At 45.4% G+C, this 14,805-nt stretch overlaps 1 protein-coding gene across 3 annotated transcripts; it reads left to right on the top strand.

Moving 5' to 3' along the window:
- Positions 1–14,379, top strand: Spatc1l (spermatogenesis and centriole associated 1 like). 3 transcript variants are annotated; one of them, XM_059282283.1, is made up of 4 exons: positions 1–94; positions 3,464–3,811; positions 13,434–13,585; positions 13,843–14,379. In XM_059282283.1, exons 1-4 carry the CDS (start codon positions 58–60, stop codon positions 14,167–14,169), a joined length of 864 nt encoding a protein of 287 aa, XP_059138266.1. In that variant the 5' UTR covers positions 1–57; the 3' UTR covers positions 14,170–14,379. The 3 variants fall into 3 exon arrangements, 2 of the variants coding, with proteins under 2 accessions (XP_059138266.1, XP_059138265.1); XR_009383553.1 differs by lacking the exon at positions 1–94 and adding an exon at positions 434–755 and having other exon boundaries at positions 3,464–3,747; positions 13,843–13,956; XM_059282282.1 differs by lacking the exon at positions 1–94 and adding an exon at positions 434–755.
- Positions 14,380–14,805: the final 426 nt, after the last annotated feature.

Raw genomic sequence — 14,805 nt, 5'->3', positions numbered from 1 at the left:
GCCAAGTTGCCATTGTGGCCTGTGGACTTCACATAGTGTGGCCAGCATGACCCTCCCATGCCCTGTTCTGGCTGCTTCTGGAAGGTGCTGTCAGGTCTGGCCTTGGAGGTCTTGGTACACGCTTTCCTTCCTGTCTAGGCTGCCTTCTAGGAGGTCATCCTCCTGCCTTCACAGTCCATGGACCTCCTTCCTTCACAGTCCATGGACCTCCTTCCTTCACAGTCCATGGACCTTGTCTATGTTATTGACGCTCTCAATCCCTCTGTGGTTAGAGGTGCTTGCCTACATACTCTGTATGCATCTGCTTTCTGTGTGTATCACCAGGCCCAGGTTGGTCTGGAGTTGTCTGGGGGGGAGGGGAGGGTGGCTGAGGACTAGAGGAAGAAGGGTGTTGGCCTTGTGGTGCTGTCTCTTTAAGGGTATCGACATCACAAGGCTGTGGAACCAGGCAGCGTGGAACTCCGTGGTCTTAGGTTGTTTCTGTGGGGTCTGTGGGCTCTGTATTTCCATCTCCATGGGGCCACAGGCCCACATGTGAGCACTTTAGGACACTATGGCAGAGGGTAGCGAGCTGATGAACAGGCTCATGAGCGAGAACGCGGACCTGAAGAAGCAGGTGCGCCTCCTGAAGGAGAACCAGATGCTGAAGAGGCTGCTCAATGAGAGTTGCCAGGACAGCTGTGGCCGAGGGAGCCGGGACTTGCTCTTTCCCAAGGCCCCTACCTACCCTGAGGCCTGCTCCCCCGGGAATGGAGGTGAGGTGCAGGCCTTGCCTGGACAGAGCAGCTCCACCTATGAAGGGTTAGAGAGGCCTGCTCATGGGGCAACTTCCAACTTCTCAGGCCAAGTAGCCTGTTGTGAAGAATATCCTAGGGAAAGCCTTTCTCTCAGAGACTCAGTCCACACCTGAATGGTGGAGTGGGCATGTCAGCTGGTGGATATGCCAGTTGGTAATGTCTCGAAGTACTGCCACCTGGATTAAGACAGGCAGGGTGTGATCACATGACTCCAGGCCCGCTGAAGTCATTTCCATTTTGTTGGGCGGCTTGATCCTGCGCTGTGTTTCCTTCTGTGCTTTGTAGCAGCTCCCATACTCTTGTCTTGTAGTGGGGCAGGTGTGCCTATTGATCGAGCGAAGCTGGGCCTCATCCATCATTTGCATTGGGTTGAAAGAGTCACTTATCAAACCTGGCTCCAGGAGGAAGGTGCGGCTCCCACCCCAGAGGGAGATCCTGCTATCAATTCTTGGATGAGTGGGTGGCAAAGACTGTGTGTGGTGCTACCATCTGTTTACCAAATAGTATCAGCTCAAACATGTGGATTTTTTTTTTAACAGAGAGAGGGGGAAAATGCATGTGTGGGGCTGGTGATCAATTTTTGCAAAAAGTAGTTGGTTGTGTTTTAAAAGGTTTGGTAAAAAAAAAAAAAAAAAAAAAAAAATTCTCTTCCGTACACAATAGTGAGGTTTAGGATATATTTGGCAGATGTGACCTGGGACTTTGGTTGGAATGGTGGGCAGTGGACAGAGGCCCCTCCCATCACTGGTGCCTGAGAACTCTAGTGATCCAGTAGGCTCAGCTTCCTTAAGGAAGTGATTGCCATTTATACCACCTGGCCAGAGTGGGGGGCTAGAGATATGTTCCAACTCACCTAGTCCTTAAGGATACAAACAGCCTGATGGCAAACTGTGGCATTGGCCAGGCTGTAGCCCACTCCTATGAGGTGTCCTGAGGTTAGCTATGAACGTGTCAAAAGGGAGACTTTGAGGACATACGTTTGGTCTAGTGACTTCTTAGAGTCCACTTTGGATGTCTGCCTCTGTCCTCTGAGCCCAGCCATTACTTGAAAGGCATCTCGTAGCCCACTGGGGTCTGGTAGGCACAAAACTTAGAGGATTAGAGGAGTCCTTCACCACATCACCATCACTGAGTCCCAAGAGGAACCTTGAAGAGAGAGCTTGGATATACAGGGGATCCTCTGAGGGAGCTAGAGTTGGGGATGGAGACAGTGTTGCTGGACAACATAACATTTGTTGGAGGGACTGTGCTCATGCAGCTGGGTCACGTGTGACGTCCCGCAGCAAATGTGTGAAATTTGTTTTTTTTTTAAAGATTTATTTATTTATTATGTATACAGTGTTCTGTTTGCAGGCCCAAAGAGGGAATCAAACCTCATTACAGATGGTTTTCAGCCACCATGTGGTTGCTGGGAATTGAACTCAGGACCTTTGGAAGAACAGCCAGTGCTCCCAACCTCTGAGCCATCTCTCCAGCCCAAATGTGTGAAATTTGTGACACTGTGTGTTGTGGTGGCTGTGGAGATACTAGCCCCTGTGTCTCTTTTTGCTGACCACCATCCGAGACTGACAAACTTCATGCTACCTGATGGGGTCCCAAAGGTATTGAGAGAGGGATCTAGTTTTGTACTTTCACGTGTGAAATGCAGTTTCCCAGAACTGTGTGTTGAAGAGACCCTTTTCTAAGAATTTGTAGTTTTGTTTATTGGCCCACTTTGGTTTTCTGCTTCCTACTGAGCCATATTTACATCAATTTCCAAGAGAAGCTCTCCTGTCAACATTTCTAGTGGTGGACAGCTGTACATAAGGCTTGTTGGTGCTTTGAAGAGTGTCTGGGTCTGTAAGACCAATGGGTCTTACAGGGGCAGACAGGAGGTGTAGCATCTTGCCAGCAAGTTGTTGTTGTTTTAACTTTTTTTTCTTAGAAAACACTTTAGGGGCAAAGCAGTTGGTTCCTGCATGTGTACATTTTAAGATAAGGCTTTTGATAGGTTCTTAAATTAAACACTTTCTCAAGTATACTTGATTTTGCTTACTAAGAGAACAAGCCCTGGGTAGGAAAGAACTTCCCAAGTCAAAGAACAGATTGATGAGACCTGTGGAAAACAAGGGCAGTCAAAGTGCACACACCTGAGCTCAGGAGTGACTGTAGCAGGGCTCACTGAGAGCAAGGAGGCACATCCAGAGAGGCTGACCACAGCTTTGCTATGTTTGTTTGTTTTTCAAGTACTGAGCTTTGAACCCAGAGCCTAGCCCAGCTAAGCAAGTGCCCTACCACCGAGCCGCCACCCAAACCACAGCTTTGCCTTTATGATGAAAAGTCACTGGGCATGCATATGGGCAAGGAAACAGAGGAGCCAGGTGCTTCATAAGTGGCTGGATATGGATAAATGTGAACATTTTATGTTGCAGAAAGACTTACGGGATGATACCATTTGTGATGACTTTAAAAAGCACGTTTTTAGGCATTACTCCAGTGAGTGTGGTTGTGAGCACATGCTTACTGTTGAGTTAACGGGACAGGGGCTCCCTTCATCATCAGAAGTGCTAAGAAGGGGCCAGAGCTCTGGGTTCGGGAGTGATAGCTTTCATCCACATCTCTCTGTGCTTCCAAGCATGTCTGAGTACCTCCAGTCTGACTTATTGTTCTTTTCTTCTCCACCCCAGGTCCAGATTTTGGAAGGTTTGCCAGTGTCCCTGATACAGCCTCTCAGCTACAGACATCTTCCCTAGAGGACCTGCTATGCTCACACGCCCCGCTCTCCAGTGAGGATGAGGCCTCCCCAGGCTGTGCATCCACCTCCCAGGTGCCTTTCAAGGCCTTCCTCAATCCGCCAGAACTACAAACACGACTGGTTGACCGGAAGCTGTCTCCACTCCTGAGTCCCATGCAGGATTCCCTGGCTGACAAAACCCTGCTTGAGACCAGGGAAATGGTGCGGCCTAAGAAGGTGTGCTTCTCGGAGAGTAACGTGCCCACTGGGGATAGGAGCAGGCGGACCTATTACCTCAATGGTATGGTACACACAGGCAGCCCTGGGTGGGGAAACCCATGTGTAGGAGACTTGGTTGTGGCTAGCTTCTCCAGTGGTGAAGAGTAGGGAGGAGAGCCAGGGAGGGCCAGGGTCCAAGGTTATATTTGCCCTGGCCTTTTGGAAAAAATAGAGTCGCTTGTCTTCATATTTAGTTGCAAAATCTGTTCATGTGATTCTGGATATAAGTCCTTTTTGGGTTTATGTTTCTTAGGTATCGCCTCCCAGTCTGCATGTTTTCCACTGTTTACTGTTTTGTTGGGGGAAGGATGAAACAATTGAACATAGTCAAGTTGAACTTCCTGGGTTTTTTTGTTTTGTTTTGTAGTTTGTACTTTCTGTGTCTGATTTAAGAAGTATTTGTTAAAACCAAGATTATAGATTCTCTTTATTCTTTTGGATGTTTTATATTATAGCTTTAGGTTTTGGATTTAGGTCTCTCACTAGTTACAAGGCATTTTTTTTTTTTTTTTTTTTTTGGTCTGTGGTATGAGGTTTGCATATAGAAGCTACACCTAACACCAACACTTGAAAAGATGGCTCTTCCCCATGGAACTACTCCAGCATCTTGTCAAAAACTGACCCTCATCCTGCATGCGAATCTGTTTTTGAACTCTTATGTGACTTAATACATCCATTTGTGTAGATCCCCTTAGACTAGGTGTTTATGGCTTTGTGTCAAACCATTAATCAAGTTGTCCTGGCTATTCTAGCTCCTTCATGTCTCTGTATTCACTTTAGAATCAGATTAGCCATTTTTACAAAAGAAAGTCTGATGCGATCTTGGCTGGAATGATCTTGGATCTCTAGGCCAATTATATTGATTTTTTGACAAATGGCACCTTTGAGAAATTGACATATTTTAGTTTTTATTTTAATAATTTTTTTAAATTGAAATGTAATTGTATGATTTTTCCTTCCTCTTTCTTCTTTCCAGCCCCTCCCACATACCCCTTCTCTCAAATTCATGATGGCTTCTTTTTCTTTAGTTATTGCTGCATATGTGTATGTGTGCCTGTGTGTATTCCTAAATATTTAAGCACAACCTGCTCATTCTATATACTTTTACTTGTATCTATATGATTTCAGGGCTGGCCACTTGAATTTTTAAATCAACACTGTATATTTATATTTATCATGGTATGTAAATGCTATTTATTTATTTGTTTATTTTTTGAGACAGAGTCTTTCTATGTAGCTCCAGCTATCCTGGAACTCACTATATAGAACAGCTGACCATGACCTTACAGAGAACCACCTACCTCTACATCCCAAGTGCTGGGATTAAGGGCGTGCACCATCGTGTTCTGGCCATAAATTTTACTAACAACATTTTATATTTCTTACACATGAAAATATCCCTATATATTTCTATATATAGTTACTATATACCTGTATGTTGACCTCTGTGATAGTTAATTTATGTGTTATAGGTCAGCCTCTCTGGGATAGGGCACCTAGTCATTTAGTCATCCTTTATTCCTTGTATGCTAGTAAAGATTTTTTTTTTATGAGATTAATATTTAAATTGGTAGACTGGAAAAAACGAATCTCCATCCTCAATGTGGGTAGTCTTTGAATAAGTTGAAGGCCTGAAAACATCCCCTGAGAATTCTGCTTTCAGGCCTGGACCGTAAATATCAGTTCTTTCTGGTCTCTATGACAGTAGCCTTTGGGCAGGAATTTTGTCTACGTCATCAGTTCTTCTGGCTTTGCCATTTGCCAACTGCAGCTCTCAAGATTTGTGGGATTTCATAATCATTCAAATCCCTTATAATAGATCCCTACACACACACACACACGAACCAATAGCAATGGTTCTATTGCTCTGGAGAACATTGATGAATACAGTTTGTGTCCTAAAAGCTTACCAAACTAGTAACTGTTTTGACAAATTCCTTCTGGTGTTTTGTTTTCTTTTCTTTTGTTTTGTTTTTGCAGTACAGGACTGAACCCAGGGCCCCCAGCCTGCTAGGCAAGCACCCTATTTACTGCTGAACTATATATCTCTGCCCAATTATGTCATTTGTGAAGGAAGACAAGCTCACTGTTCTGTTTCTAACTTACGTCTTTAATTTCTTTTTCTTATCCTATTACACCGGCTAGGTCTCTAAACCAGTGTGGAGTGGGATTGATGACAGTGATATCTTTGTTCTTTTTCTAGGTAGGGGAAACTTTCATGTGTTAACTATGAAGCCTGACACTAGTTACGTTTTGTAGATGCCTCTTGCCAGGCTGAAAAAATTCCCTTTGGTTTCTAGTTTGCTGATTTATCACAAACAGAAATTAAAATTTGATTAAATAATTTTTATTTTCTTTTTTCTTTTCTTGGTTTTTCAAGACAGGGTTTCTCTGTGTAGCTTTGCGCCCTTCCTGGATCTTGCTCTGTAGCCCAGACTGGCCTCAAACTCACAGAGATCCACCTGCCTCTGCCTCCCAAGTGCTGGGATTAAAGACATGCCCCCCCCCCCCCCCCCCCGCTGCCGCTGCCACCACCACTCGGCTCTGTTAAGTACTTTTCAACTTCTATTGAGATGGATATTTTTGTGATATGTTTGATATTTTAACTTTTCATCACTGTGATGAAACACTAGAAACAAGCTACTTAGGAAGTAAAGGGAGGTTTGTTTTGGTTCATGGATTGGGAGACTCAACTTTAAGAAGATCAAGTTGTCTCCTGGATTTGTGATTCTGGTGAGGGAGGTACAGGCAAGAAGTAGAGAGAAGAGGTAGAGGGCTTAAGTCCCACCAGGTTGTATGAGGGCACATTCTCAGTGAGCTAAGGACCTACCACCAGCTCACTTCTTGAAGGGGCTGTAGTACTGCTACCCTGAAGCCAAACCTTTACATATGGACCTTTGGAGATCCCATTCATATCATAGCCTATGGTAAATCATACTGACTAATTTTTTAATGTTAAACTAACCTTGCATTCCTAAGATAAACCTCACTTGATGATGATATATTTTACTTTTTCACCTAGTTGAATTCTGCTTGCTAAAATTTTTGTTAAGGATGTATGCTATTCATGTGAGATGCCATTCTGCAATTTTCTTGTAATGCATTTTCTGACTTGGTATAAATTGTTGGCCCTAAAGAATGAGATAGACAGTGTGACAGCCTTCTTATTTAGCTGGAGGAATTTATGTCATGTTTGTCTTCTTTCTTTCTTTTCTTTTTTTCCCCTTTGGTTTTTTCAAGACAGGGTTTCTCTGTATAGTCCTGGCTGTCCTGGAACTCACTCTGTAGACCAGGCTGGCCTCAAACTCAGAGACCCACCTGCCTCTGCCTCTGGAGTACTGGGATTAAAGGTGTGTGCCACCACTGCCCAGCTCTTATTTATTTCTTACATGTTTGTCAGAATTCACCACTGAAACCAACTTGGCCTTGAAATTTGCAAGAATCTTTTAAAAAAAAGATTTGTTTTTTTTATATGTATTCATGTTTTGCCTGCATGTATCTGTGTGTACTACATACATGTACAGTGCCTGTGCAGCCAGAAGAGGGAATAGGATTCCCTGGATCTAGAGTTAAGGATCACAACTAAACCACCACATGGGTGCTGGGAACCGAACCCAAGTCCCTCTGCAAGAGGAACAAGTGCAAAGAACTGCTGTGCCACCTCTCTAGTTCCTGGAATGTTTTGTGACTACAAATCCCATTATTGAATAAGTATATTCTATAGGTATCTATTTTTGCATGAGATTAGGTAGCTTGTATATTTCTAATAGAGTGTTCTGTTTCATCTAGGTTGCCATTTTGTGTGTGTGTGTGTGTAAAGCTACTCCTAATATTTTCTTATTATCTCCCTAAGTGTCATTAGAATGGTGCCATTTCTAATTTTTGATCCTAGCTATTTTTGTATTTTATTCTTTCCTGATAACTCTACCTAAAGATATATCAATTGTATTGACTTTTTTCTTCGATGTACAGGCGGATCTTGGAAATTCTAGGTTGGTCCAGGAATGAGTCCTAGAACTTTTTGGGCAGAATGTTTCATCTGCCTAATTAATGCTTGGGGGCGGGGTGCAGAGGAGAGAGAGACCCCAACAGAAGAAATGCAGGGGCTGGGAACATGGCTCCGTTGGTAAAGTGCCTGCTGTGTGAGAATGAAGTCCCGAGTTCGAATTTTTAATCATCTACGTAAAGACTGAGCACTGTGGCATGGATATATAACCGTAGCACTGGAGGTGGAGACAGGCAAACCTCGGAATCTTGCTGGCTGGCCATTTTAGCCAATTGGTGAGCTTCACGTTCAGTGAGAGACACTGCTTCAAAACATAAAGAAGAGAGTGATAGAAGATGATACTGGTGTCCAACTCATCTGACCTCCACATGCATACACATATGTGAACATGTATCTGCAGGTGCACATGCATACAAACACAGAAAGAGAGAGACAGACAGATAGACAGAGAGAGAGAGAGAGAGAGAGAGAGAGAGAGAGAGAGAGAAAAAAAAAGAGAGAGAGACAGAAAGAGAGAGAGAAGAGATACGCATTAATATGGAAGGGTATGTATCCACTCTGCCTCTCCATGTGTCCATCCACCTTGTGTATGTATGTTTGCTTGTTTGAGACAGGTTTTTGTTGGATACTCTCAAATTCACATTAGTCCTCCTGCCTCTACTTCTTCTTTTTTTTTTTTTTTTTTTTTTGGTTTTTCGAGACAGGGTTTCTCTGTGTAGCTTTGCGCCTTTCCTGGGACTCACTTGGTAGCCCAGGCTGGCCTCGAACTCACAGAGATCCGCCTGGCTCTGCCTCCCGAGTGCTGGGATTAAAGGCGTGTGCCACCAACGCCCGGCTCTGCCTCTACTTCTTAATTGTTGACATTACATGTACCATCCGACTGGGCCTGGGTACTTTTTTGTCTTGTCAGTTTTAATTCCTGGATTTAAAAAAATGTTCTTGAACAATTTTATACATATATTAATGTATTTTGATAATATCCACATCTTTTTTAACCCCTTTCCACTCCCTATGGATCCTGTCTTTTCCCTAATAAGGTCTCCTCTTACTTCTGTGTCTTTTCTTTGGATGACCCACTGACTTTAATGATGATTGTTTGCATGAAGATGAGTGGGTTAGTTATTGGAGCACGGGTAACTTACAAGTGGATACACCACCAAAGTAAAGATAATTCCCCTTCTTCAGCTGCCAATAACTGTCCACAGCTCCTCAGCTAGGACCCCTTCCCCATCTATTTTAGAATGTTGATGTTCTCAGTATTATGCAGGTCTTGGGCAAGCAGCAAGCTCAGCTGTTGTGAATTCTTGAGTGCATGGCCATGTCTTGTTCAGAAGACAGCATTTCATGGCACTCTTCCATCCTCTGGTTCATAGATTCTTTCCTCCTTTTCCTTGGCAATGTTCCCTGAGCTTCGGGGCTGGGGAGTGATAAAGATGTGCAGGAATTGTTTTTTTAAGCTTCTGTAACTGTACAAAGTGACTAAGAAAGAAACACACTGAAAGGCATACAACTTTAAATAACTAAAAACAGTTGCATTCGTGGATTAGAAGACTTAATATTGTTTAGTAGCCAATATCAATAATAATCAATAGATGATTGCAATTCTTATCAATTCTAGCTAGTTTCTTTATGAAAAGATAAGCAGAACCTTATATTTATATTGCAATATAAGGGATTCAGGAAAGGTAAAACAACTTTTAAAAAAACGAATGAAGTAGAGGATTCACACTTTCCAATTTCAAATTTACTATAAAGCTACAGTAATCAAGACTTATCATAAGGACAGACATACCTACCAATGGGAAAGAATGGTGAGCCCAGCGACAAGGCCATGCATTTCAAGTTTGATGTTATAACATTGATAAGACATTTCAGTGGAGAAAGGACGGTCTTCAACACATGGGAGTGTACATGCAAAATATGAAGCTTGGATGTACCTCACATCATATGCAAAAACCAGCTCAAAGCATATGAAAATACCTAAGAGATCTAAGAATTCTAAAGCCCACAAAACCTAGACACAGGGTTCAGTCTTCTCTACCTTAGATTTGACAATGGATTTTTAGATATGCCACCAAAAACTTACACAACCATGAAAAATATATAAATTGAACTCTTTTTCTGAACGGAAAACCTCTTGTGCTTTAAGGAACATGAAAAAATGAAAAATCACTGTAGAAATCATTAGTAAATAATGTATTGGTATGGGAATAGTTCTGGAATACATAAGAACCCTTGCAGGATGAGGTGGCTCACTTCTGTAATCCTAGGTCATAGGCTGGAAGATTGCCTTGAGTTCCAAGGTAACCTGGGGTACATAGTGATTTCTAGGCCAGCCTGGGCTACAGACTAAGACCTCGTCTACAAAATACCCTAAAAAACAAAATGAAACTCCCTTGCATTCAATAGTAAGAAGCCAAATAATCCAATTAAAAATGGACAAGGCTACAGGTGTGGTGGCACACTTCTGTACTGTTATCACTTAGGATGGTGTTTCTCAACCTTCCTAATGCTGTGGCCCTTTAATACAGTTCCTCATGTCATGGTGACCCCCAACCATAAAATTATTTCATTGCTACTTCATAACTTTAATTTTGCTACTGTTATGAATCATAATGTAAATAACTGATATGCAGGGTATCTGATATACAACCCCTGCAAAAGAGCAGTTCAACCCCAAAGGGGTTGTGACCCACAGGTTGAGAACCATTGACTTAGGGTTGGGGATTTAGCTCAGTGGTAGAGCGTTTGCCTAGCAAGTGCAAGGCCCTGGGTTCGGCCCTCAGCTTAAAAAAAAAAACACCCAAAAAAACAAACAAACAAACAAACAAAACCCGCCACTGACTTAGGAAATGGAGACATAAGAATCTCTAGCTTTAGCTCAGCTCAGGCTGCACAGCAAGACTCTGTTTTTTAAAAATGTACAGACTTGGGCTGATAATTCTTTAGAGAAGGTCTCTAACTGGCCAATATGCATCATTAGCCATGCTCACAATGAGAGCCACAAGGAGATCCATATTCTGTCCCCATCTGCAGTAACACCAATGGGCGACAATGGTATGAGATGCAAGGGGGTGGAGGAAGAGGTTCTTTGAGCACTGATGGAAATGCAAAATAGGGCCATCACCAAGGTCATAAACCTTAAGACCCAGGAATCCCATTCTCAGGTATTTACTCAGAGAACTGGACATCTGTTCACATTGACACTTTCACACAAGTGTCCATAGCAGCCTCAGTCACAATAGCCCAAAGGGAAACAACACAAACAGCCATCAACTGAGAAGCAGGTAAAGAAGATGTAGCTTATTTATATGATGGGATGTTATCCAACCCCAAAAAGGAATACGAAGCACTGGGGTGCCACAAGAATGGACCTTGAAAACATTATGCCAAGTGGATGATGTCAGACACAAAAGGATGCCCACTGTGTAGTGCCACCCATGTGACACACCCGTCTTAGATAAATGCATAAGTCAGAGTGGTACTTGCAGGGGCTGGAGAAGGAAAAGTGATTGTTACTAGTACAGGGTTTGTTTGCTTTGGGAGGAGGTCATGTAAACTTCTGAAAGAGACAGGGGTGATGGCTGTATGGCTCTGTGTAATAGTGACCATAGAATTGGCTGCTTTAAAGAGGTAAGGCTTATAGTATGTGAATTACGTTCTGATAATGGATTTTTAATCTGCTGGGGAATCATGTGACCCCAGCCTCCATTGTACTGGATTCTGAGGTTCCCTCAAAGGATTCTCACGTGGATCAATCAACTATTCCAGAGGTAAGAAATAAAAACAGGGTGTGCTGTTGGCCTGGCTCCTTGCTGGTCTGCCGTGCTTGGAAGGAAGGACGTTCTCTGTCACGAGTGTCACACTCTTCCTCTGACTAGACCGAGCCAGGGTCACAGAGAATGGCAACGTTCACTCTCTTTACTGCCCTATGCCCTTTGGCTGTTTTCACAACCAGAACAGGTTGGGGAGAGTATCGTTCTGCAGGTACCATGAACCCAAAGTCGTTGACTCCTACTGCCTGGGAGTCTGTGCAGGAGGCCAGGCTGTGTGTGCGTCCTTGGTCTCTCTGCAGTGAGTGTTTCACAGAGCACACGTAGCAAACGCATAGAGTATGTGATTTGGAGAGAGGCTGGTCTTGCAAGGGAGGTACTAGCTGAACCTACTTCCAAGTACCCTGCTATATAGGGCAGTGGGAGGGCTTCCCATCTCCCCTGTCCCCTACTCTGTGAGCCCAGGGTGGGGTTCCCGATTTCCCTGTCTAGCTAAGCTTCTTCCTGGTTGTTTGACTTAACCAGAGTAGCTGGTATTCACAGGGGTACATGGTTTTCAGCACAGTGTTGTCCTGGTCAATGTGTATCACAGACCCTGGCTTAGGGCCTGCTACCTGATGGAAAACTGCTTGGCCAAGGTCAAAGGCAGAGCTAGCTCTGGGCCTGCCCCTTCATTCCATCATGGCTGTAAGGACGACAGCACATCTTTCTGGGGCTCAGGCTGATGTGGACATACCAACAATGCTCAGGGTCACAAGGCACCAGCAGCAGGGTCCAGGGCCCACTTCTCCGTGTGGTTATCAGTGTCTTGAGTATGGAGGTTGAGGTACTGCAGTGCGCACAGGGCCTGGGCTTCCTCAGCCATGTATTCATGTACTGTTGCAGCCTTGGGTCAGACCCCCAGGACCTCACCAAAATGACATCCTGTCAGGGTCCGTATCACAGGTCTTGTCTGGAAAGTGCCTGGGTGTGAGCATGCTGTCCTGTGTCTTCTGTCAGGATGGATGCGTGCAGCTCAGGAGAGCAGCATGTGGGATGTGGGGTGGGATGTTCCCTAGGGGAAGTTACCTGTTCTGCCATCTTGTGCTCTGTAATGTAGGGGTTGGACTGAGAGGGCTTACCCCCTCAGAAAGACAGGCCAACATGCACCCTGTAGATAACCAGAGTGTTTTCCCGCACGAACAACAGGTCTTTGCTCTCAAATTCAGAAAAGGTTCATTTTTCAAAGAGCATAAGGTTTTGAGAGGATGTTGATATATACTGCATTGTTTAATAATGATTTCTATGACACAGGCTGCTGTAGGCAGAGGGGTTATTTGGGGGCTGTTTTTTTGGAGGGGGGATGCCAGGGTGAGGAAGGATTCAAGTGTCCCTTAGAAGAGAATCTTCTATCAGTACATTATCTTCTCCACAGACATGGGCAAGGTCGGGTTGATACTGAACTTTAGACATCAGCCAGTCTTTGAGGGCAGTGCTGTGGACCGGAAGGAGCTGGCCCTTTTCAGAGCCAGGCTGTGACGGTCCTGCAGTCCTCAGAGAAGGCTGAGTGGTGGGGTGGCAGACTAGCATCTGAGAACAACAGTAGAGAGCCCCACTCCACCTGGAAAGACCTGAGTGCTATCCTCCCCAGGGGCCCCACTGTCTTCTTCGGGTTCATGTGCCTTTTGGCATCTCCGACAGAGAATGGAACAGTGTGCCCAGGTCCCAGGGAAAACATGCTGAGAGCAGAGAGAGAGCGAGAGCGAGAGTCCCCTCTCCAGCTCCAGACATCTCAGCTTTTTAAAGATTTTTATTTACTCTGGCCATGGGGGAACAAAGGTACCTTGGTACCTTGAAATGGTCAGGATGGCACCTATCTCATCCAGAAATCCAGAGTTTTGCGGGTGCGGAGAAAGATGGCCGCATCGTCGGGGAGATCGCGTTCCAGCTTGACCGGCGTATCCTGGCCTATGTGTTTCCAGGGGTGACTCGCCTCTACGGCTTCACAGTATCCAACATCCCTGAGAAGATCAAGCAGGTACAGTGTCTTTATTGCCTCAGGTCAGGGCTGGAACTGGGAGTACATCCTAGTGCTAACAAGTTCTTGAAGACCCCTGACTCTTCTTGGGTCCAAGTGAAGACCCCGAAGGGCTCATCCTTCTGAAGGATGCTGAAAGGGGCCGAGGGCCTCCATTTCCCCGCTAAGCCTCCAAGTCTGCCCTGTCCCACCTACCTCCACTAGGGTCAGAGGCTTTTCTGACCCAGTGCCTTGTCTCCACTCCTCTGTGTCCCCAGACATCTATCAAGTCCCTAGACGGCTCCGTGGATGAGAAGAAGCTGCGTGAGCTGACGCATCGCTATCTGACCCTGACCGCGCGCCTGGAGAAGCTGGGCTACAGCCGCGAAGTGCACCCGGTGTTCAGTGAGTTTCTCATCAATACCTACGGCATCCTGAAGCAGCGTCCAGACCTGCGGGCCAACCCCCTGCACAGCAGCCCAGCTGCGCTGCGCAAGCTGGTCATTGACATTGTGCCACCCAAGTTCCTGGGTGACTCCCTGCTGCTGCTGAACTGCTTGTGTGAACTCTCCAAGGAAGACAGCAAGCCACTCTTCGCCTGGTGAGCCGCTCGCCTCACCCTTCCTGCAATAAACATGTTTGTTCCAAACCCGGGGGCCACCCGCGTCCTCCCGCATGGAAAGCTGTCTGCCCAGCTACAGTGGGGAGAAGCCTCCTCCACGCCTGCGCTTGCCCTGGGCACCCAGCTACTCGGGCCGCTCACAGTTGCCGGGCACCTGTTGCCTTATTAAAAGCTTATTTATTTGTTTGCCTTACCTTTGGCTCTTTGAGGGCGTGGTGAGATGTCTTGGTCTCTGCTGGCCTGCAAGAGCTGTGGATCATTGTTTATAAATAGATGTTCTTGGACATTGGCCGGAGTGGCAAGGTTTCACATCAGTTCCCACCCCACAGGTACCCCCGTGTGCACATACACTGCCCTACAGTCAGTAGAGTCAGCCCTGCAGCCAACAGATGGACCCTCAGTGAATCAGCGGGGCTGGCTAAGGATCCAGACACAAAGACCTGGAGTGGTGTGCCTCTTGGCAGGTTTGAGAGCAGAGTTGGATCAGACAGTGCAGGTAGCCACCCCCAGCTGGTCTCCATGCTCGCTTCTGAGTTTTGAGGGTAGGGCTTCTGTCTTGCTCACTAAATTGTTGGAGCCAGAATACTGAGTGACACCCTTGAGGGACCCCCCCCCCCCT

The sequence above is a fragment of the Peromyscus eremicus genome, chromosome 16_21 (genome assembly GCF_949786415.1).
Source record: "Peromyscus eremicus chromosome 16_21, PerEre_H2_v1, whole genome shotgun sequence".
NCBI lineage: Eukaryota > Metazoa > Chordata > Mammalia > Rodentia > Cricetidae > Peromyscus > Peromyscus eremicus.
This window is presented reverse-complemented; position numbering and strand designations above follow the sequence as displayed.